Consider the following 22,558-nt stretch of genomic DNA (forward strand, 5'->3'; position numbering starts at 1 on the left):
CATTGCATTCATTTTAGGTTACAACATAATGATTTAATGATACATTGCAGTATGATCACAATAAATCTAGTTCGTATTCATCATCTCGCATAGTTACAATTTTATTGTGTGTGGTGAGATCTACTTTCTTAGCAAATATAGAATATAATATTGTTAACTGTAGTTACCATGCTGTACATTACATCCTCAGAACTTATCTTATAACTGGAAGTTTATAGCTAGACACAATTCCCCAACACCTTGCCTCTGGCAACTACCAATCTGTTCTGTTTCTATGATTTCATTTAGATTCCACATATAAGTGAGATTATACAGTATTTGTCTTTCTCTGTCTGACTTATTTCACTTAGCATAATGCCCTCAAGGTGCATCAATATCACAAATGGCAGGATTTCCCCCCTTTTATGGCTGAATAACATTACATTGTGTGTATATATACATACATACATATATATATATATATATATATATGACACATCTTCTTTATTCGTTCATCTATCAGTGGACACTTAGGTTGTTTCCGTGCCTTGGCTATTGTAAATAATGCTGCAATGAACATAGTAGTACAGATAGCTCTTCAAGATGCGGTTTCATTTTCTTCAGATATATACCCAGAGTGGAATTGCTGGATCACAGGCTAGTTCTATTTTTAATTTTTTTTAAGGAACCTCCATATTGTTTTCCATAGTGGCTGTACCAGTTTATATTCCAACCAACAGTACACAGGGGTTCCCTTTTCTCCGCATCCTCACCAACACATGTTATCAGTTGTCTATTTGATGACAGCCATTCTAAGAGGTGTGAGATGATATTTCATTGTGGTTTTGATTTGCATTTCCCTGATGATTGAGTCGATGTTGAGTACCTTTTCATGTACCCGTTGGCAACTTGCGTGTCTTCTTTGGAAAATATTTAATCAATTTCTCTGGCCAGTTTTCAATAACAACAGGAATTTTTAAACACTGCTGGTAGGAGTATAAATACTTACAACAACCTCTGAAAACATTTTGACAAAATCTAGTGAAGCTGAAAAAATGCATACCTTAGAACCCAGTAGTCCATTCCCACATATGTACCCTAGAGTAAACTCTTGCATATTTACATGGAGATATGCATGAGAATATTCAAAGCAATCTTAACTCTTATAAACAACCTAAATAGCCATTAAGAAGAGAATGAATTTGGAAAATTGCAATGTGGTCATATACTGGGATATTATGTAAAAGTAGAAATTAATGGATTACAGCTATATGTATCAACATGGATGAATCTCACAAAGACGGTGAACAACAAAAAAAAGCAAGCTACAGAAGGAAAATGCAGCATAGCGATATTTATGTAAAGTTTACCAATATGCAAAACAACACTAATAATGAGCATGAGAACCATTCAGGACAGTGATATCCTATTGGAAACAGAAGGGAGGGTGTAATCAGGGAAGAGTACACAGGGGGAATTGGATATGCTGTTCATGTTTTCTTTTTAAGCTAAGTTGTTAACTAACTACACGAGTATTTGTTATTTTCTTATTCTAAAAGTAATGTTACTATTTATGTCATATATTCAAAACCATGTCTCAAATGATATTATTAGGAATCTCTCTCTTTTCCTCACTTGTCTTCTTTGTCTCTGTGTTGTTTTCATCCCTAAGTGAGTTCTCCACAAGTGGTGGCAAAAGGGAAGGAAATGCTCAGAGTGATGGTTGGTTTGCTCCTGATCGCATAGCATGGAAGAGTAAAGGTGGGTTTGAACACAAATCATCTAAAATCAAATGTTATGCATTTTCCACTGCACATCCTTTGTCCTCACTGATTTTTCTTTGTGGAACTAACTGTCCTTAAATAAGGCTTTATGGCTGACTCCATCCCCCAATGTGGGATATACACATACCTAGCCAATCAGAGCACTCCATACTCTCAGGCAGAGTAATAGATTCAGAGAAGGACAGATGATAAAAGCCAGGTCAATGAAACACACTCCTGGGACCATTATGAAATTTCTGAGAATCTTTTATTTGAGTTTACTTAAGTAATAGGAAACAGTTAAATTAGATGTTATAAGTTTCTTAATTGTTAGGATAGAGTCACTAGGTTTGTAGGACATTAACTCAGACCACTGGTGGCCACTTTTGTCACCACTTGTGGAGGACCCATTTAGGGATGAAAACAACACAGAGAAAAAGAAAACAAGTGAGGAAAAAAAAGAGATTCCTAACAATATCATTTGAGACATGGCCTCTTCACTAAATGAGCCATTCCCTTTTCTTTAGCTCAGCTTCTCTGTGCAGGACACCTTGGTTTTCTGTTACTAGCAGCCAAAAGTATCCTAATATATCAATTTATTGTATTATATGCTTTCATATAACTCTTGTCCTTTCCTCATATACTGGTGTGTTATGACTCATTTATTTGAATGCATTTTGATTGCATCTCCTCCTCTAAACAGAAAGGTCCATGAAAGCAAGAATCATGTTTTATTTTGCTCACCATGGTCATCTCAGTATTTCCCAGAACAACCAATAGGCGCTTTTTACTTATCTGTTGAATTAATAAGTAAATAAATAAATGAATAAGCAAACAGAGCTCCCATTCAACTTTGCATTCATGGAAGAAGCTCAATAGCAGAGAAAAGCCATACCTTTTACATATACTAACCCACCTAGTCTTTTATTCATGAGCAGAAATGAACAACCAAAGGTCACCAGATATTTGAGGAAAACATTTCCTCAAATAGAAGTACTGGGTGAGAAAAATCTATTAACATGTAGAATTTTTAAAAAGTGAATAAAATTTAATAAAAGAAAAACATTAAAGACATGGAGGCTCATTTCAGAAAGTTTCAATCATCTAATATGAATTCTAATATGACAGAATAGGTCAAATAAGGCCAGAAGACAATCAAATAAACACAAGAAGAAAATATTACATAACTAAACAATGGCATGAATTCTCAGTTTGGAAGTACCCAAAACCATGAATGAAAAAAAGATCCATATGTAGACATATTTGTGGAACTCGGAATGCTAAAGCAAAAGAAACATACTGCAAGGGATAATTAAAATAACTTATGTGCAAAGAAAGAAGTTTCAAATTGGCCTTAGAATTCTTCTTAACAACACTAGATTTAGGAATATAACAAAGCAAGAGTTCAACATTCTGAGAGGATAAACCCTTTCAATCTAAAATTATACGTCCTTCTAAACTATCAACGAGTGTGACAGAAAACATCAGACTTTTTACATGCAAAGACCAAAACTTTACTGTGTACTTACCCTTTATGACAAAAATATTTACTTGGAAATATTTACATGAAAAAATATTTACTTGATTACGTCATCCAGCAGAATAAGACAAGGAATCCAAGAAAGAGAAAACAGCAGAGCAAACAATGGAATTGAACTAGGAGTGCACTGAAAATAAATCTCAGAAGAAAAATGAGCAGCAGGGCCCAGAAAGCAATCAACAGGAAGCCAGGGCCCAGAAAGCAAATTAAAAAAGGAAGCCAGAGAGTGTTGAGGAAAATGTCCTCAAGAAATAAAAAGCAAAATTCATGCAACAGATGAAACTATTTAACTCTTGAAGATTTTAGTCATATGGGTAAGTCAGGTATGAACTTCTATCATTGACAAGAAAAAAGATAGCCAATAAGTGGGGGAGGGGGAACAAAGAAAAAATATAGCTGTATAAGAAAATTATAGTACCAAATCTAAAATTTTGCACGACTTTAAACTGATTTCTATGTAAAAAGAAAAGTAAATATATTTGACCTTGTCACTAGGGACAGAACACGTGTTACAAATCTTGACTATGTGAAAACCATGGTACCCCTGGCTGAAGCTGGGAAGTTGAAGAAAACCAGAGGGGTAGAGAAAGTGGGCATGCTGACTTCTTCTCCTTATCCAGTGGAGTCAAGAGAAACTGTCCCAAGACGATACCTCAGATTTCCTTCCCAGCCTCGCTAGCAATCTCCTTGAGTCCCTTCCAGCTTTTACCCATCCCAAAGCCAGTCCCACCTGTTACAGGTCTTTGTGGCAGGTCTCTCACAAGGTTGTAATGAGACTGAAGGAGAATGACACTAAAGCCATTTAGAGGCTTTCCTCGGACACTGAGATGGTCTTTCTTTCCATGTGGTGTCATGTGTTGTCTCCAACAGGGTAGCAAGGTTTTTATATGGCTACTCAGGACTCCCAAAAAATGGAAAACAGAAGCTTCCAGATGTTCTTAAAGCTTAGACCACTTAGGCAAGTGTCACTTGCACAGCCTTCAGTTGGTTAAACAGTCACAGGGCAGGCCAGATTCTAGGGAAAAATACCTTGGAATTTGACCCCTATCAGAGCCATTACAAAGGAACAGTAGCCATAGTTTATCCACTCCAAATAGGCATTTTGGAGATTTCCTGTAGGAAACATTTCCTCCCAAGTATATAACTTGGCATGTGGACTTGATTGGCAAAGGTTTTGGTGGTGGTCATCCGCTGGAATCATCTGATCTGTTTGCTGAGCCCTGGACTCTTGCTAAAACGATGCATTTCATTAAAAACAGATTCTGCTGCTGGTGTTTAATGCAGATACGTTTTCACTGACTCATTTCCTGGGATAACAATCTTAGTTATCAAAAAAGCAGACCTTTAATTTGCTCCTGGCATGTGAAGGGGGGGTTAAAGCAGAGATTAAAAACAAGATAAAACAACACATCTCTTGTTGCTGATAAAAAAGTGAAGTGTCAAAACAAACAAAGTTAAAAGCAAACACACTTCCAGCTTGTTGCTGAAAGAAACTGAAGGAGACAGGTAGCACTGAATTTTTATAGGATCTATTTCTGACATGTATTTCACTTACCTGGATGCATCATCGCCTTATCACATTAACGGAGTACCAGTTCCAGAAGAATCTTCTAAACAAGTGAACTCTACCAGTAGCATTTATATCTTTATGGAACAATCAAGTTGATCAGTGTTTCCATCTAAATGCTCCTCGAGAAGTGGAAGAAAATGTTTGATTACACCCCATTAAACAAAAGGACATAAAATTAGGTGCTGGGAATATTATCAGACTTGGGCAAAAAAATCATAGATTAATCAATTCATTCAAAATTTTTTGTTGACAAGACTCTGCTATAGAACAAATGCAGCTTACAATTTCAAAATAAAACATAATAAAAAGCAGATGGGAGAAGTGCCTTTAAAGGGGGGAGATTCATAAGAAGAGGTGAAGTGACACTTAAAATTACAAAATCACCATCTCTGATGCGGTCTGGTGATGCCCTCAGAGCAGAACCAACTTGACTGCTCTTCTCTGCTCCATGCTGACCAGACAAAACTCACACCATCACTGGTAGCAACTACCTGTATAGTTGATTTGAGAATGCCAAATGTTTATTCTGAATTTTCTATAACTGGATGTCTCTGTTAGATTCCCCTTTGAGCTCAGCCATTAGAGGACCATTAGAAACATGTCAGCAAGCTTTGATAGTCAGCCACAATCAAGATTGTTCATCCAAATAGCTAGCTGAGAGCACAGATTGATGTGATTGAGAACATAGCACAGGTACAATTTGATACAGAAGTCTAGAAAATGATATCATGCCGCAGAAGAAACGCCTGGTGTAAAAAGCATTACTGCATTTATTCAACAAAGTGCCAAGGATAGAAGAATGGAGAAAATGACCTCCATCCTGAAAAGAAATACCTGTTATCTCCTATTGGGCACCTACATCTGCTGGGCTGGTGATCATACTATAAACATTTGCTCAAATTCACTTTTCCCCTCACAACAGTCTTGTAAGAATGTCATCAGTATTCCCACTCTTTGGGGGAAGAAACTCAGGCTAAGGGAGGTTAAATTTCTTGCCCAATCCCAAAGCGGTGTGTGTCTGAACAAAGGATCAGATTCATCTGGACTCAGGGAAATCACGCATTAACTTCAAGATGGGCTCCGCCATCACATGTGTAGATGGGAACATTCCTGCGCATGTATAGTGAGCAAACATGCCTATACATATATTGCGTGTTCAAAAATGGTGGAAAGTCTCCACCCCTAGGAGGGGATTTTAGTATCATAGTGAGGGTATGATGACGATGGTTCATGAAGACTTCATACAGAGTCCTCCATGCTTCTTCGGCCTTGGGTGGTTTGGGTCGCATCAGCCCCCAGGTCCTGCAAATCATCCTGGGCTTCTCCTGAGAAAAACAGTTCTGGCATAGGTATGGAAGAAAGTTTATTAATTAAGTCTCAGCCCTTCAGTCACACTCTTAGCAAATTACAGGATATGGTTACCCGAACCTTACTACTTCCAGGGTGATCTAAGTGGCCTTACAGGTTAATCTAAGCAAAGTCATGTATTTATATTATATATAAAGTCGTATACATATGACTTTGTAATTAAAGGCTTTAGGGAGACAATGAAGCTGGGATTCAATCGTGGAAGAGCAGTAGATTTATTTATTTAAACTAAATTTAAATTAGTTTGTTAATTATACGAGGTCAGACAATTAAGTTCATGAACTCACCCTAGATAAAGTGCTACATACCTCATTGCTGAATACCACTACAGTCACCCACGACGCCAGCGCCCAGTCCACCCTTCAAAACAATTTTGGAACTCATTTTCTGGAATGGCCATCAGAGCTGTCGTCGTATTACCCTTGATGTCCTGAATGTCACCAAAATGTCTTCCTTTCAATATTTCCTTTATCTTTGGGTAAAGAAAGAAGCCATTGAGGGCCAGATCAGGGGAGTAGGGAGGGTGTTTCAATACAGAGATTTGTTTACTGGCTAAAAACTCCCTCACAGACAGTGCTGTGTGACCTGGTGCATTGTCGTGATGCAAGAACCATGAGTTGTTGGCGAAAAGTTCAGGTTGTTTTCCTCTAATGTTTTCACGCAACCTTTTCAGCACTTCCAAATAATAAACTTGGTTAACTGTTTGTCCAGTTGGTACATATTCATAATGAGTAATCCCTCTGATACCAAAAAAAGGTTAGCAACATAATTTTGACCTTTGATTTGGACCGACGGAAATTTTTTGGTTGTGGAGAATTGGCTGACTTCCATTGTGCACTTTGGTGCTTAGTTTCAGGGTCATATTGGTACACCCATGTGTCATCACTAATAATAACATGGCACAAAACGTTGTCTTGCTTCTCCAAAATGTCTTGGCAAACTTGGACTTTCCTTTGCTTTTGTTCATCAGTGAGCTCCTTTGGGACCATTTTTGCACACATCTTTCTCACGCCAAGATTTTTAGTAAGATTTTCCTGTTTCTCTTTCGATGTTTACCTAGTCTGCTATGCTTCTCACAGTTAGCCGATGAATTTGACGAATTTTTGCAATGTTTTCGTCAGTTCTCTCGTTACTGGCAGCCCTGACCTCTCTTCATCAGTGACGCGTTCTCTCCCTTCAGAAAAACGTTTAATCCATTTGTACACTGCCGTTTTCTTCATCGCATTATCCCCATAAACTTGGACAATATGTCCCTGATTTCACTTCCATTCTTCCCAAGGTTAACAAGAAATTTAATGTTTGTTCATTGCTCTAATTCAAGCTCAGACATTCTCATGTTGGCACACAAAAACACAAAACAATAATGAATGCCACTCAGCAACACACCGCCACATGTCGACACAAACACAGCTGTGCGACACTGATATATCACGGTTATGAAATTTTATCGAGCTGTTTGTACAGTGCTGCCAATGTAAGCTCACAGTGGCAAGTTTGTGAACTTCATTGTCATGAAGTTTAAGCTCTTGATAGACAGTTCAAAGCAAAGAAAGATATAAGATCAAAAGCAAAATCTCTCCTCTTCCCTCCTCCATACCCAGGGAGTCTAGCACCGTACTTCAGAAGTAGCCATTGTTATGAATGTCCTGTGTATATTTCCAGAAACTTTATCTATAAAAATCCTTTTAAAAATTACCTTAAATTTAAAGCATGCATTAAAATTATATGTAAATCTTATATTTCAATTATGTGTTAAATTTAAAAAACCCATAGTACAGATTATGTAGATCACATGTACCATGAGATGTTCAGTTTAAGAAAATACATTGGCCGGCTCGGTGGCTCAGGCAGTTGGAGCTCCAGGCTCCTAACTCCAAAGGCTGCCGGTTCGATTCCCACATGGGCCAGTGGGCTCTCAACCACAAGGTTGCCAGTTTGACTCCTGCAAGGGATGGTGAGCTGTGCCCCCTGCAACTAGCAACGGCAACTGGACCTGGAGCTGAGCTGCACCCTCCACAACTAAGACTGAAAGGACAACAACCTGACTTGGAAAAAGTCCTGGAAGTACACACTGTTCCCCAATAAAGTCCTGTTCCCCTTCCCCAATAAAATCTTGAAGAAAAAAAAAAAAAAAAAAAGAAAGAAAATACATCATCTTCCCACATCAGCACTAACGGCTATATAGTGTTTCACTGAAGAAATTTCATAATTTATGTTTTAAATGAACAGATTCATTCCCTTTTTTTTTAGAGAATTTTTGTACGTTTATTTGAGCCAAACTGATGACATATGCTGGGAAGCTAGATCTCAAATGTTCCCTTGTTCCCCCCCTTTTTTTAAATGCTATTACTTTTTAAAAAAATAATACTGCAAGGAGTACCCCCACATACCCACACATTTTTTGGCGCACTTGTGCACAAAAGGAGAAATTCCTAGAAGAGGAATTCGGAGTATGTAGTGAAGAAGTGAAGACTGTGGCTGAAGTGGGCTTGGAGTGGGGAGGACTCCGAGGCTGGAGTCCATCCAGGAGGCACGGGGCCAGCAGTAGGGTACAGAGACACGGACATCAAGAGCAGAAGCAGATCGTGCACATGGATGTGACCTAAAGATCGTGGAGAAAGGCCTGCAACAAACTTCTTCCTCTTCTCCCCTAACCACCACCCACTACACACATGCAGGCACACATGGACACACCAGATCTAGTCCAGTTTCAACTGTCTCCCCCCGCCCCCCCACACACACACTTCTGATGAGGCTTTTTCATTAAATGCTGAATCTTAACCCTTTCAGGTCTCATATTCCACTTCATATAACTAAAGCAGGGCAGAGTGAGAGCGATCATACAAGCAAGCTCTGTATGACTTTTGAAGCCCAACAGAAGTCTTCAGGAAGCCTGACAATGTTGGGCAATGGCCTGTAGAGCATTTGACGCTGATGATGCAGATTTACACTAATAGAGTCTCCTCATTTCTAAAATTATAACTGTAAAATTGTCATTACTTTTCTTATACCAACTACTTTTAGAAGTACATTGGGGATGATGAGGGACTAGATAGAAAGAAAAAAAGCTTCATTTTTTGCAGTCTCTCAAACTGCACAGGCATCCTCCAATCTGATAAAACGTTTCCTGCATATTGATAATCGAGATGAGAAAGTCTAAGTCAAAATACTATAGTTTAAGGGAAAACAAAGCAAAAATCTCAACCAGGACAATGGAAAATGTAATCAAACCTGAATAGCTCCCTCTGCTGTCACTTTGTGTAATTTAAAAAAAATTTTTGTGTTTCGTTTTATCTTTGTTTCTATTAGGAACCACATTAAGCTGGGTGGTATAAAAGTCAATTGATAAAATCCTTACCACTTTTCTAAAATTGGAAACGTGACTTCTGTATCAGGATCATCTTATGGTCAAACTGTTTTTCTATATGGTAGAGGTGTTAGTGTAACTAAAAGAAGTGATTACATTTCTGGAGTGAAAAATGGTATATATATGCTTCAATTACAAGGAATCATCAGTCTCTAAAAATTAGAATAATTTTTAAAAATAAAGCTTTTAAAGTTTCACCTGCCTAAGCAATTTCGGCCATGTGAGAGCTGAAAGCTAAATGGCTTTGAAGAGGATCTACAATCCAGTGCAGAGAAGGAAACAAACGATAGTCACACTAAAGAAAGCACAGGTTCTCGAACCTCCATGAGAAGCCAGGACTGCTAGAGAGAGAAGAGGGAGGGGACAGCAAAAGCTGACACACCAAAGTCTTCCAGATGATACGCAGTGTGCACTTTCTTTTATTTCTCCAAATAAATCTGAGTGAGGATATTTCTCATGTAATTGACAGGTCAGTCAACAACTAACTAAGTAGTGGGCTTGGGCACAGATTTAGAAGCATTTGACTTTGAAGTGGGAACTAGAAAATCTGGGCTTGAAGTCCTAGTTCTGTCACTAACTGGGACCTTGGGAAAGTCATAGCCTCCCAGCCTGTTTCTTCATATAGAAACTGGAAATTTTGATTAAATTACCTCCCAGCTCCTCTCCAGCACTCTAAGCGATCTCAGGGCAAATAACACTGTATTCCCCCACCTTATCTGACTCAGAGAAAATCCAGTTTAAATGGGAATCAAAGGCAATTTTGAGGAGAAAATAGGAGGAAAAGAAGGCAGGGAGGGATGGAGGCAGGAATGCAGGTGGCAGGCTGACTTCAAAAGAGCAGCAAAGAGAATACTAAAAGTGAAATGGGAATATTATCAGGCAGTCAACCTACCTCTGGGTAAAGAAAATGAGTCACGTGGCTTTTTTTCAAGCAATCATTAGCAGCACCAACTTTCTCCTCCTCTGTGCATCACTAGTTCCAAGACTGACTTCCGCTTCCCAAGCAAGGAAGGTCAGCAAAGCAGCATAGATAGCAAGGATGGGCTTGGAGGTCAGTGACTCATTTCACCGGCACCTACGGAGCACTTTGTGTGCCAGGCAGTGTTTATGTCAATACACGAGACAAAGTCCCTCAACCTCGTGACGCTCACATTTTACAGAACAAAGACAAGGCCGTACGCAAACAATTTTAGATAAGCTCTATGAGGAAACTAGAACAGAGTGACAGGGTAACTGTGTCAGATGGGATGACCAGGGACACACTCTCTGAGAAAGTTATTTTAGCAGAGCCCCGCAGAAGAGAGCAAATACCTGGGGCAGGCAGATAGAACGGAAAAGACTGGAGGTGGGGATGAACCCGGTTTGTGGGAAGACAAGAAAAGCAGAGCGGTCAGAGCTCAGCAACAGGGCAGCAGGAAGGTGGTGTGAGCTGGGGCCTGAGCAGGAACCGGGCTCGCTAACAGTGGGAGTGAAGGGTGCTGATTTGGACAGGAGAAACACACGGTAGCTGAGGAGAGAGAAGAGGGATCACTGACTATTTGACAAGCCCCCACCCCACCCCTGCGTTTGTCACCACCACCTTTGCTTGGAGCTTGGTTAAGTTAAATTAGTGGAAAAAGCAGAGGGAAAAGGAAGTGAGAGAATGCTCATTGGGAGAGTGGGTGGGGGTAACGGCAGACAAGCAAGAGGATTAGAGCAAACATTTCCCTTCAGATGCAAAGTATCCTCACACAAATCTCTTACAAATACAAATCAAAAGTAATTTTGAATGTTAAACCACCCATGTTCTTATTTTTATAGGCAGTCAAGTGCCGCCTGAGGGGAGGAAATGATACCAAGTTTAAAAAAGTTCAGTGATCACTAAAACCTGTGAATCAATAGATTCCTTGTAAGGAATATGTGGATTTAAATGTACTTGACTTTATGTTCATAGGCCAAGAAAGAAAGGACTGGTGTGCGTGCGCGGGAAGGGGCCTGTGTGTGCGTACAGTGGCGAGTTCCTTGCCAGACAGGACTGACTGCTCAAGAAATGGCTCAAAATATCTTCCTCAGGGTAGTCATTTACAGAGGAATGTGAACAGCAGAGTCCCTTAGCAAAGGCCGTCCCCGAGCTGTGGGTCCCCCAGGCTGTCTGCAAAGCCAACTTATATTCAGTCCGACTGAGGCTTTTCATTCTCATTCTATGAGTGTACAGTCCAGTTTTCCAGAAGATGACCTGACAAGGGCTACTGCAACAGATCGGACCCAAGAAAGATGAAAATCCAGCTGTTCTTCCAAGAAACAATAAGCGCTTTAAAATTGTGCAGTTCTAGTTTCCAATAGGAAATAGATAGAACCCACATGAACAGAAGCTCTTGTGGGTTCCTCAATAATTTCTGTGTAACGGGGTCCTGCGGCTAAAAAGCTCGAGAACCACTGCCCAACCTGTGAATAAATGTGAGATTAATATTACAAGTATTATGTAAAAGTTGTAAATATGATATTTACTGGTGGTGATTTTATCAATAAATTAGGAGAGCCCATTTAGACACCTGGGATAGATGTGTTACCAGTCCCAGAGAGCTAAATATCAAAGCTGGTGCAGGAAAGAGGATCCTTGGCTTCAGGCAGTTAAGAATTCAAACGTGAACAAAGAAATAAAGGGGAAGTAGTTTACTGAATAAAGATTTACTCCATAGGCAGAGCAGGGGTTGCCCTGCGGCAAGAGACAACCTCGATTTGAAGTGTGGCAGTTATTTGGTAGGTATTTTACATGGAAATGAAGGGGAAGACTATTGTTAATTCCAAGGAATGGGTGGACTTTTCCGAGAATCAGGGATATACCTCCTTTGTTGTCCTTATATGGTCCCCTCCGGAGGTGTCATGGCGCTAGTGGGTGTGTCATTTAGCATGGAGCTATGTCACAAAGACTCTGTAACGTTGCTGGAGGTCACTTGGAGGTGACTCTTTCGCCATCTTGGTGTTGGCCCATTCTGGCTGGTTTCCTTATCACATCTTGATTTACTGGTCCCTTGTCTTAGGCGGGCAGTTAGTGGTTTTTCTTGGAGGCCCTGCTCTCGCCCTATCTCAAAACCATTCAAGAACCACACTAAGGCAGTCATTTGTGTATCTGTGGTGGTCGGCCTAAGCTCCCATCCTGAATGGTGTGAAACAAGATATATGAGGAAACATCTAAGGCTTTCCTTGAAAAGAGCAAAAGTTGCCACTTCATTATGAATGGAATAGATTCCTCGCCAAACTATAAACATGAACTGGAAGGGGAAAAGAGGGTGTATGTATGTGAATAAAACTTAGTATTAATGTCTTTTTTAAATTTTGAACTTTTGTTATAAAGCTGTTCAAAATGTCTTCTCTGAAATCTTTTAATCCAGTTGAAAACAAATACTGATGCAAGTAAGTCGTTTATTTCTACATATATGTTATTGATATGCATTCCATTTTTCATGTATTTAATATGTGACCTTTCAGATTTTGCCTGGAAAGCAGAATTTATAAAGAAAAAACAAAATGGAAAAAAAACAACATGCCTATCTGGAAAGCATAGGTTACATAATTCCAAGATGGGAATTTAATGACTAACTTCCTCTTCCTACATATTTTCCCTTATTGAAAGGGAGTAATGGGGTGGTGCGGAGCAGAGGTGGGGGTGGGGAACAAAAGTTTACATAAGCTCTGAGGAATGGTTTATTCAAGACTTGACATGGATTCAGTGTCTTTAAATTTAGACACCAGGAATTGTTACTGGATACATTTCTCTCCAACATTTCATACATAAATTTAGATCTTTGAAATAAACATGTGAATGCTAGCACATTACATTTTCTAAGTGGTTAAGGGGAGCAGAGTTTGCCACCACAAAATATGCCTCTGGGATAATTTTAGGCTGGAAAATTTTAAGAAAACAGCAGACCCGGGAAAAGCCCTAAAAACCAAGTAGAAGTTATCCTTTGTAAAAGAACATTTACATTTTTAAGGGAAATCTGCATTTGTCAGGGTGTTTCTCTCACTGTACCTGGCCTGCTTTCACTATCAGTAGAGAAGGCATGGACTTAAGTCTGTATATCCTTACTCTTGTTCACTGCTTTTCCTCCCTAACCGACTCTCCAACCCCATCTTCTTGTCTTTAGCTGAAGGATGATATATTTAAGGTGGTTTCCGCCATTTTGGTGAGTTACTGTTTTCCTGGGTCTCTCCCTTTATATGCAGGAGGTGTATACATGCTATTAAACTTTTTCTGCTGCTAACCTGCCGTGTGTTATTAGTCCAGCCAGAATTTGAAGGGTAGAGGACAGTTTCTCCTCCGACAGTGGTATGAATACTTTTCTCTTTATTACATTTATTTGCAAAGATAACAGTGTAACCTAAACTACACATGTAGCCTAGCATAGATTAACCTGTTTATAGAGTTTATAACTTTGCTGAACTAACCTGTCACCCCACTCAGATCACTCTAAAATTTGTAAGGTGTGTAGAGTGCTCTCTTGTAACTCGCTGAAAGTTTCACGGAAAGATCAAGACTTAGGCAGCTGTTTATCCATACTTGCACAATCCCTGAGGTTGATGATTGCTGGAACTGATTTTCAGGAACAAGCCCAGGATGCTTTGCGGGACCAGGGATGAACCAGCTGAAACCAGAGACCAGCTGAAGCTGCCTGAAGGACCCTCCAGTGACTTCCTGAACTTTCCTCATTACAATACTAAAATCTTGGAGATTTTTCCACCATTTTTGAACATTTGATGTACGTATAGCCATGTTTCCTGACTGCACATGCCCTGGAATGTCCCCACCGACACAGGCAACGATGAAGTTTACCCTTGTTTATGTATGATTTCCCCTGATAAAGATGGATTTGATGCTTTGTTTGGGGATACATTGGTCTGGGAAGGATCCCAGGTGTGACCTTGCTTGCTGGCTCACAATAAAGTTCCTTCTCATAAGATAACCTTGGAGTTGTCTTTGGCAGCAACTACTGAGTATTCGGACCCAGTTTGGTCCACTAATAGTTGATCAACACACATGTACACACACAACCCCATACAGAAATGCTTAACCTGTTTACTGCAGGGGAGAAACGTTTTTGGATTTTAGAAAGAATTTAGGTTAAAATCTTAAAAATGAACAATGTTAATGCAATAGTTATTCATTAAGGAGTGGAGTCATAAAAAGTGATACAAACCTTAAACATTTTCATCAAAAACAGACAAATACTTTGAATCATACCTCACCTCTACGGCATCAGCTGATTTCCCTACAAAGTGAAAACTGAAAATACACTTGTAAACTACGTGCAAATTTCTGGATATTTATGATTTTCCTGCCATGTTTTTTGTTTTCTGATCTATACCTAATTAAACAACTCACCTTTATCAGGCATTTCCAAAGCCGTCGATTTAATTTTCATAGACACACTCTCATATTTTATCAGTTTACATGTTTAAATCTCTTAATAAAAGAAATAAACAAGTTTAGAAAGAAGCCCAGATGACTCGTGGTAAGCACACAAACGTGAGCAAACTAGAAAATAACTGAGATGCAAGCACTATAAGCACGCGCGGGGTGCTTTTACAGAGGAAACCAAGGCAGTTAATATAGCAAGCCCAAATAGAAATAAGCTTAATATATATTTGTAGATGTTTTAATGGTAGCAGGCAACACTATTATGCTGAAGCTTAATTTGTAAACTTTTTACCTCAAGAAATAATTTTCCTTGTGTATACTAGAATTATAACTGCCATCTTATTTTGTTATGTCAAACACCTCTTCATTCTAAAGTTGCAAAGTATCACTGATGAAATAGGGAGGTAACCCATCCACATTAGTGTTTCCATTTTGAACTGTTATATTCATTACTGAGCTTACAATTTACTAATATATTTAACTGGCATCAATATTAAGGGGGCATTTGTAACAAAGCAAAAAAAATTTTTTTATCTAATTTTCATCTTTGGCTTCTTTTATTGTCTTCAATTGTGTATATTTTTGTTTCCCATTTTGCTTTCCTTTTGGTCTAATCCGCCTTTGGTTTTGCCATCTGCTGTGCTCCAGCATGATAAACTATGTTGTTACATTTCCCTTAGAAAAAGCATGGTGGACAGTCACTGAAAACCGTGGAACCCAAAGTTGCCACAATAAAGATGCTACTTTAAGCTTTATTTAGGTAGAGACTATTCTCAGGATCTCAATGATCTAATATGAACTGAAAGTAATCAACTTTCTACAACCTTTAACCTGCATCAAAGCAGAAATGATTACCCTAAGAAATCTTCAATGGCAATCAATAAATTCTAAATTCTCCTAAGTACAAAAAATATTAACATTTGAGGGCTAGCCAGAGGCCCAGGGATTGTGCTAATAAGCACTTTATACTAGTTCATTTACTCTTTTTGAAATAGGTTCTATAATCATTCTTTTATTTTTTCAGTCCATGAGGAGATCCAGGCTTGAAGCTAGTTTAATGGAGCCAGGATTCCAGGACAGGTCTATCAATGGACCCCACATCTATGCTGGGCCAGAACAGCAGCCTCAGAAGTGTTCGAAAGCATTCAGTCAAAAACCAAATGTCAAGCTATTTACTTTTTCTTTCTAAGGGAAGGCACCACTGTAAACACAATGTACTGGCTAACTCCTACCTCAGGTTTTTCAGCCCCGTCAAATTTGAATGACTATCCGTTCTTCCCTATACACGTTAAAATCAAGACATTTTGCCATCATCTTATTAAAACCATCACTCCACTATGCACACAATTATAATTCCTTCAGGGAGTAGGTGGGAGTATCCATTAGAATTCCTCAAAAATACAATTGTTCTGTTGAAAAATAAGGAGAAGGTGTCTATGTGTGGGGGAGGGGGAAGGGTGTGGGGGGGCAGTAAAAATAGCTAAGGAAAAAGGAAAAAGCCTGTTAAGATGCGGCTAAGTAGTAATAAAACAGATTCCCATATTCCTTTTAAAAATATAAGGCTAAGGGGGAGGATAGTTTCCCACTCAAGTGTGGACTTACTTCTTCCCCAAGAGTATAGAGTACCGAAAGGACGGAAAAAAACAGCTTTGGAATGAAGGCACTGACCAACTAACTCAGCCAGGTGGTCACCATCCAGCACAGATTGGTGGCATGTACCCCTGGTATGACGTGATGGAAACGGCACTTCACCTACGTGGTCTTCTTCCCCAAAACTCACAACTCCAATCTAGTAAGAAAAGCAGAAGTTAAATTCCAAAGGAGCATTCTGCAAAATATCGAACCTGCACTCCTCCGTGCTGTCCCGGTCATCACAAACAAGTCAGCACCGTCACAGCCAAGGGGAAACTAAGGAGACACAGCTAAGAGGAAGGTGGCATGCTTGATGGCATCCTTGACCAGGAGGGCATTAGGTAACATATCAATACTGGTCCATTAATTCTAACAAATGTACCATAATAACGGAACATGTTTCTAACAGGGGAATCTGGTTGCAAAGTAAATAGGAACTCTGTGTTGTCTTCCCAATTTTTCTGTAAATGTGTTCTAAAAAATAAACTACTTAAAAAAAATAAAAGGGTAAAGTGGCAGAATAGAAAAAAGCTTGGATTTCTTTGAGACGCACATTCTCATTTCACTTTTTAGCAACAGTGTGAAAAAGATGGGGATTTTTGTTACAACTAGCTTTCAAAATTCACTGAAGGGAAATTAGTGGTCATATTTTACCGGCTTCAACTGGAGACTAAAATACAATTTGAAGTATTCATTACCTATATTCTGAAACTATGCAAAGAATCACTACTACAAATCATATTGGTTTACAAACCAATATGGTTCAAAACAATATTTGCCAATGCTAGGATAAATCATAGCTACAAAGCTATTTCAATCATAAAATTTCAGAACCATAAAGAAATTTAGATGCATTCTATGCCAACCTCCTGAACTTACTCAGTGCACTAACAATAAAGCGAGTGATTTGTTCAGTGTCAATCTACCAGTTAGAAGTATTGGGCAGTATGGTCTTTTAATTCCCAATTCTTAGATCATTCCCTATAAAATAATTCCATTCTGGTTACTGATGTGTCAGAAATATCCAATAATGTTTTAAAATGGCATGCAAATATCTGAATCTCTAAGTGTATTCTATGTAAATGATATTCTTTGGAGGGGCAAGTAGGGTGGCAGGAAGGGATGGGGAGGCCACCAGTGTTACAAACTCTGCACTCATTTCGTCCTTGCACACTATTCTGAAGTTTTTGAGTTTTAACTAGTCTAAGTTCTACAAAAACAATTTTCACTTACATTTAGTCTCAATGCTGTACAGGTAATTCAAATTATAGACAAATTCTGAATTTAGTGCACTATTTATAAACAAACTACTTATAAACTGCCACTACTACATAGTATATAGCAAGTTTGGCTTCTCATTATTGCACCAAAAGGAATGAGGAAAAGAACACACATCAAAATTATGCACTGGCAAATACTGTGATTTGAAAGCAAAGCAAACAACTTTGAATTGGTCAGTTAATTTCTGACTGCAAGAATATTTTAGTTCCTAGACCAGAATGACTAACTCTAGTACCACTAATCAAGATAAAGTCAAGCAAATAAGAATTAGGGTCACAACTACAAGTATGCGGATGAGATGCAAAGCCGCCATCAGATGACCAGTGAAAAGGAGGCTTCTGACAATGTGCCTTGTGGGAACACTTAGGGTAATTCCGTAAACTGTGCCCTGGTCACAGGCCAACAGTGTGGCCTGTATTGGCAGGTTTTGACAGCACAAACTGAACTCTTTGGTTTTCCCCCATCTGTACAAATACCTTAGAGAACCCAGAAATGATCAACGTACAATCCAGAGTCACCATGATCCTAGCTACATAAGCTCTATCTATCCCAAAGGATAATGCACAGACCGAGAGAAAAATCATCCCTTGGTTTCAAGAATGGGGGATTAGGCAGCTGGTGACACCACTTACATGAAAATAAATAGGCCTCTTTCTCTTTTGCTCTAAATTTAGTATTAAGAGCATGATTCAATAAACTCACTTATGTGGATAAAGATTAGGATAAACTGTTATTCTCCCTCTTTAACTTCCCCACTTAATTTAAATGGCCAACCAAAACAGTGATATAATCTATTTGTACTTGAAAGATGTCAATCAGGAAATCCAGAATACAGTCGACAAAACTGTTACATTTTCTGGCAGGCAATACATATTTATAAAGATAAAATGGAAACACAGATATGAGTGAACAATTTTTATTGAAACCCTCAAAGATTAAAGAGGACCAAATGGTGAGTTTGGGTACCATAACAGAAAATCTCACCTATAACTGTACCATCATTCACAGGAATGAACAAACCCAAACACGACAAAATTCAAATTCTCATGTAACTGCTACAAGTGAATGTAAATGAACTAATCATTTTATCATAACCTTTCTTTAATCATACAAAAAAGAAGGGAATTTACATGGCATAACAAAAGATATGCAAAACTTAATGAAAACACAATCCTCTTAAATTTCTCAAACTTATTTTTATAGGATGCTGAACGCACTTGAAATGATTACATGACGTAAGCTGATTCTTTTTTATTGCAAACTGCTTTAACATCAGCTTAACCTCCATGCATGGTATTTAAAAAAAACACAGCTTTTGAATTAGAAAGATCACTTAAAATGAGGAATTAAGTATTGAAATTAGGAGAAGGCCGGGTTTCTTTTGAAAGGAATCTTCAAGTACCAATATGTATAGAGAAAGAATACTAATTTTGGTTACATTTTCCCCTTTACTGTTAAATATACAAACTATAATACCTTTCAAAATAAAATACCCACATAAGATAACTTTAATAAGAAACATTCAAGACATATCTTGGAAAAAACATTAAGCAAGAAATTTTCCGGGCCAATCGTGTCTTAATTTGTGATTATTCAAACATCTGATTATGTGTCTCCTGCTGTAGAGCCCAGGTTCTCTCCCTTTTGGTCCCTCCAGTTAAGAAACATTCAGTTAGTTGTGCTATTGAGACAACCTGTGGTAATTTCACTTAGAGGAAAAACATTTTGCAGTACACTGACAGACCAAGGAGGAAGAGAAAGTAGGTGCTCTGAAGAAAACTTAACAGAGGAAAAAAAAAAACCAACCGATTGAAAAGATAAAGTTCTTACTTCCAAAGGAAGGCTGCACCCATTTCACTTAATAGAAATCCAGGTGAAAGGCACTGGGATGTATGCCTCATGATGAACAGACCACCCAAATTACACCAGATATTTCTGAGACGGCTATTGCAATCAGCCTGCTTGCTGTGTTTCTGCGCTACTTCTCACACAGAAACCAAATGTAAATTAAACAAGTTTCAATCCATTTATAATGTAACTAGTTTTATAAAAATATTCAGAGTTGCTAATAAAGCACCAAGAAAAAGAGAACCTCAGAGCGAGGACTCAGATCCTTTCTACGAAGTCACCCCTTTATATTTTCTCTAATAGGGCTTCCAGGGTGACAGCAGTCATCTTTGACATGTCCTACCTGTAGAATCTTAGGGACGTAGAACATTGCCGTGGTTACTATACCCAAATGCCAATTTTCATTGCAAATAGTTAAGAGACATGTTACAAGATTTCATGGCTTACTCTTAAAAAGGTAAAACAGGTGCAACTTTCCTTTAAGAAAGTCTTTATTTTGTAAAATACCATTAATATTTTAATGTTCCCTTCAGTAAACACTGATATAACTACAACAGGGCTACCAAGGACCTGTGAAGTAGCTACGATTATCTACAAATACTGTATTTTACTTCACATGAATACAGTATTTGTACATTTTAAGAAAACATTGTACAAAAAATTATATAAATGAAAGCCGCAAAGAAATATGTCACTACATTTGTGAATTGAAGTAACCAAATGAAAACATTTCTGAACATGATGTAAACATAAATGGAGTAATGCAAAATACCAAGGTATTCAAATCTGCTGTATTGCTATTTTCACCCTTATCGTATCTTTCTACATAGCTCTCTCCTTTTGGAACAGTAATATAAGGGGCAGTACTTTATCTTCATAACCTTATGCCACCAAATCAGTTATATAGATGCTTGACACATTTAATCATACAAAATCAATTTGTTTCAAGATACAAAATTAATGTTGATATGTAATTAATGAAAAAAAAAAGGATGTTAAAAAGATAACTATAAGAATACCCAGATATATGCTGTATTCCCATTTATATAGATCTGATCAATAAAAACATCAACACATTCACTTAGATACTGATTTAATCCATGGATCAAGGCCATATTTTCAAAGTATTTTAAGGATGCCAGGACACTGCAAAAGCTGGAGAAAAGAGTTGAGGAACAGTATATGCTTGCTAAACAAGACTATGTTTATTGAGCTAGTGAATACCTACAGTAATTAATAAAGGTTTACTTCATGATAGCAATCAGGCTCGCAAACACCCAGAAATCGGAATTAAGGGTTTTAAATGTAGTTATAAAGGTCATAAAAAGTCTGATTAGACTGAGGTACATTTACTCAAAATTTTGAGATTCATTAATTAAGTGGTAGCAAACAAAAGAATTTCTCAGACAAATGCACATTTTTCAGTATACATATTATTGGGGGAAGGAGGGGAGAAGAATGTGCATTAACTGGTGAGATCCACCAAGCTGCATATCAATATTCTGTTACACCAAACAATTTGAAGACAAGGGAAATGTTCTAATATAATCTCAGATTATGTTTCATTTGGCTAAAATAGAGCTTAAGGTTGCTTTGCCATATTAAAAGTTTACTACAATAATTTTTCACATAAACATTTAGACTTGAACTCCAGGACTAAATATGGCATGATTATTTTGCTTTTCATCTGTCAAATAGCTAAAAATCGACAATTTAAAAACTACAACAAAGAAAAAGTTGAAGCAGTGACTCTTACATCATTGAACCACTTCTAATGGTTAACCGTTAGTATTTAACAAGTTTAAACAGTTAATGAATCCTTGCATTCATTCAGTCTTCTGTGCCTTAGCTAGGATGCATAATTACAAAAGACAGCAGATACTGGGAAAAGCTGCAGGACAGAAAGTGCTTGACAAAGTTACAGTTCTCAAGTGTGTGTGGTGAGAGTATAAGGGCAGATGCGCTGATGAAAACCATTACAAGAGTCAATTCTGTGTTAAAGAGTTCAAAGATGTCACCTTAAGCAGAAAAAAAGCTTTAATAACGTCTTCTTTGACTTATTAGGCATTTCCAGAGTCTACATCATTAGTGTTGTAATTCTAACAGGACATCTTCATATGGTTATTGTTTGTTTCTATTTCTCTCCTGAAAAAAAAAAATTAACAAAATACCATCATTAAACATTTAATTTTATGTACCTATGATGTAAACCACCTCCATAAAAAGTTCTTCAAGTACTAAATCAAGTAATTACTTAAAACCGACTTACTATTCCCTATACACACCATACTGGGATGACTGCCACAAAACATTTCAAAGTAAAGAACGCCAAATACATTTCACGAGAGTAAAGGCCCTCGCCACAGCTTCTTTCCCCATAGCATTTTGATTAAGGTGAGAGTATTACAATAAAGTCTTTCTAGCCCTTTCAATGAGTTTTTGATGGTGAGGTATCAAATACACTAAAAATACTCTGTAGCAATTTGAAAACTATTGGCTGAAGTAGTGTTAGGAGGAAAGGAAAAGAGTTGCATTACATTTTTAGCTAATAAAAAAATACTTTGAATCACAAACTTCCGCCATATCATATTTTCACATTCATCATAACTTTCCACATCAAGAAGTATTAATATTTATCAATAATTCCAAGAAACCCTCAAAAGTTAAACTGAGTGATGCTTTCATGTTTATGAACCAAGTATTTACCTATAATATTTATGTCTTCCAACTGAATGCATCATGTAGTTTGTTTTTACCATCTTGTTGTATGTAACGTGTAACTCAAACCACAGCAAGCATCACAATCACCTGG

At 38.0% G+C, this 22,558-nt stretch overlaps 1 protein-coding gene and 1 long non-coding RNA gene across 10 annotated transcripts in view; both read right to left on the reverse strand.

Annotated features, from left to right (window-relative positions):
* Positions 1 to 5,351: 5,351 nt before the first annotated feature.
* On the reverse strand, positions 5,352 to 11,984 carry LOC109459780 (uncharacterized). Its single transcript, XR_012491711.2, has 3 exons — positions 10,480 to 11,984; positions 6,529 to 6,692; positions 5,352 to 6,192 (listed from the first exon to the last, which is right to left on the reverse strand). It is a non-coding gene; the product is annotated as an uncharacterized LOC109459780 (long non-coding RNA).
* A 6,814-nt stretch (positions 11,985 to 18,798) lies between these two features.
* Positions 18,799 to 22,558, reverse strand: part of YTHDF3 (YTH N6-methyladenosine RNA binding protein F3) — a 33,886-nt gene continuing 30,126 nt past the window's right edge. For all 9 annotated transcript variants that reach the window (XM_019754566.3, XM_074319259.2, XM_074319256.2 and 6 more), the window contains one exon: positions 18,799 to 21,891. In XM_019754566.3, coding sequence (XP_019610125.1) covers positions 21,868 to 21,891 — 24 coding nt within the window. In that variant the 3' untranslated portion in view covers positions 18,799 to 21,867. The remainder of the gene's footprint in view (positions 21,892 to 22,558) is intronic.

This window comes from Rhinolophus sinicus, chromosome 7 (genome assembly GCF_057876585.1).
Source record: "Rhinolophus sinicus isolate RSI-liver-muscle chromosome 7, RSI-T2T, whole genome shotgun sequence".
Taxonomy (NCBI): domain Eukaryota; kingdom Metazoa; phylum Chordata; class Mammalia; order Chiroptera; family Rhinolophidae; genus Rhinolophus; species Rhinolophus sinicus.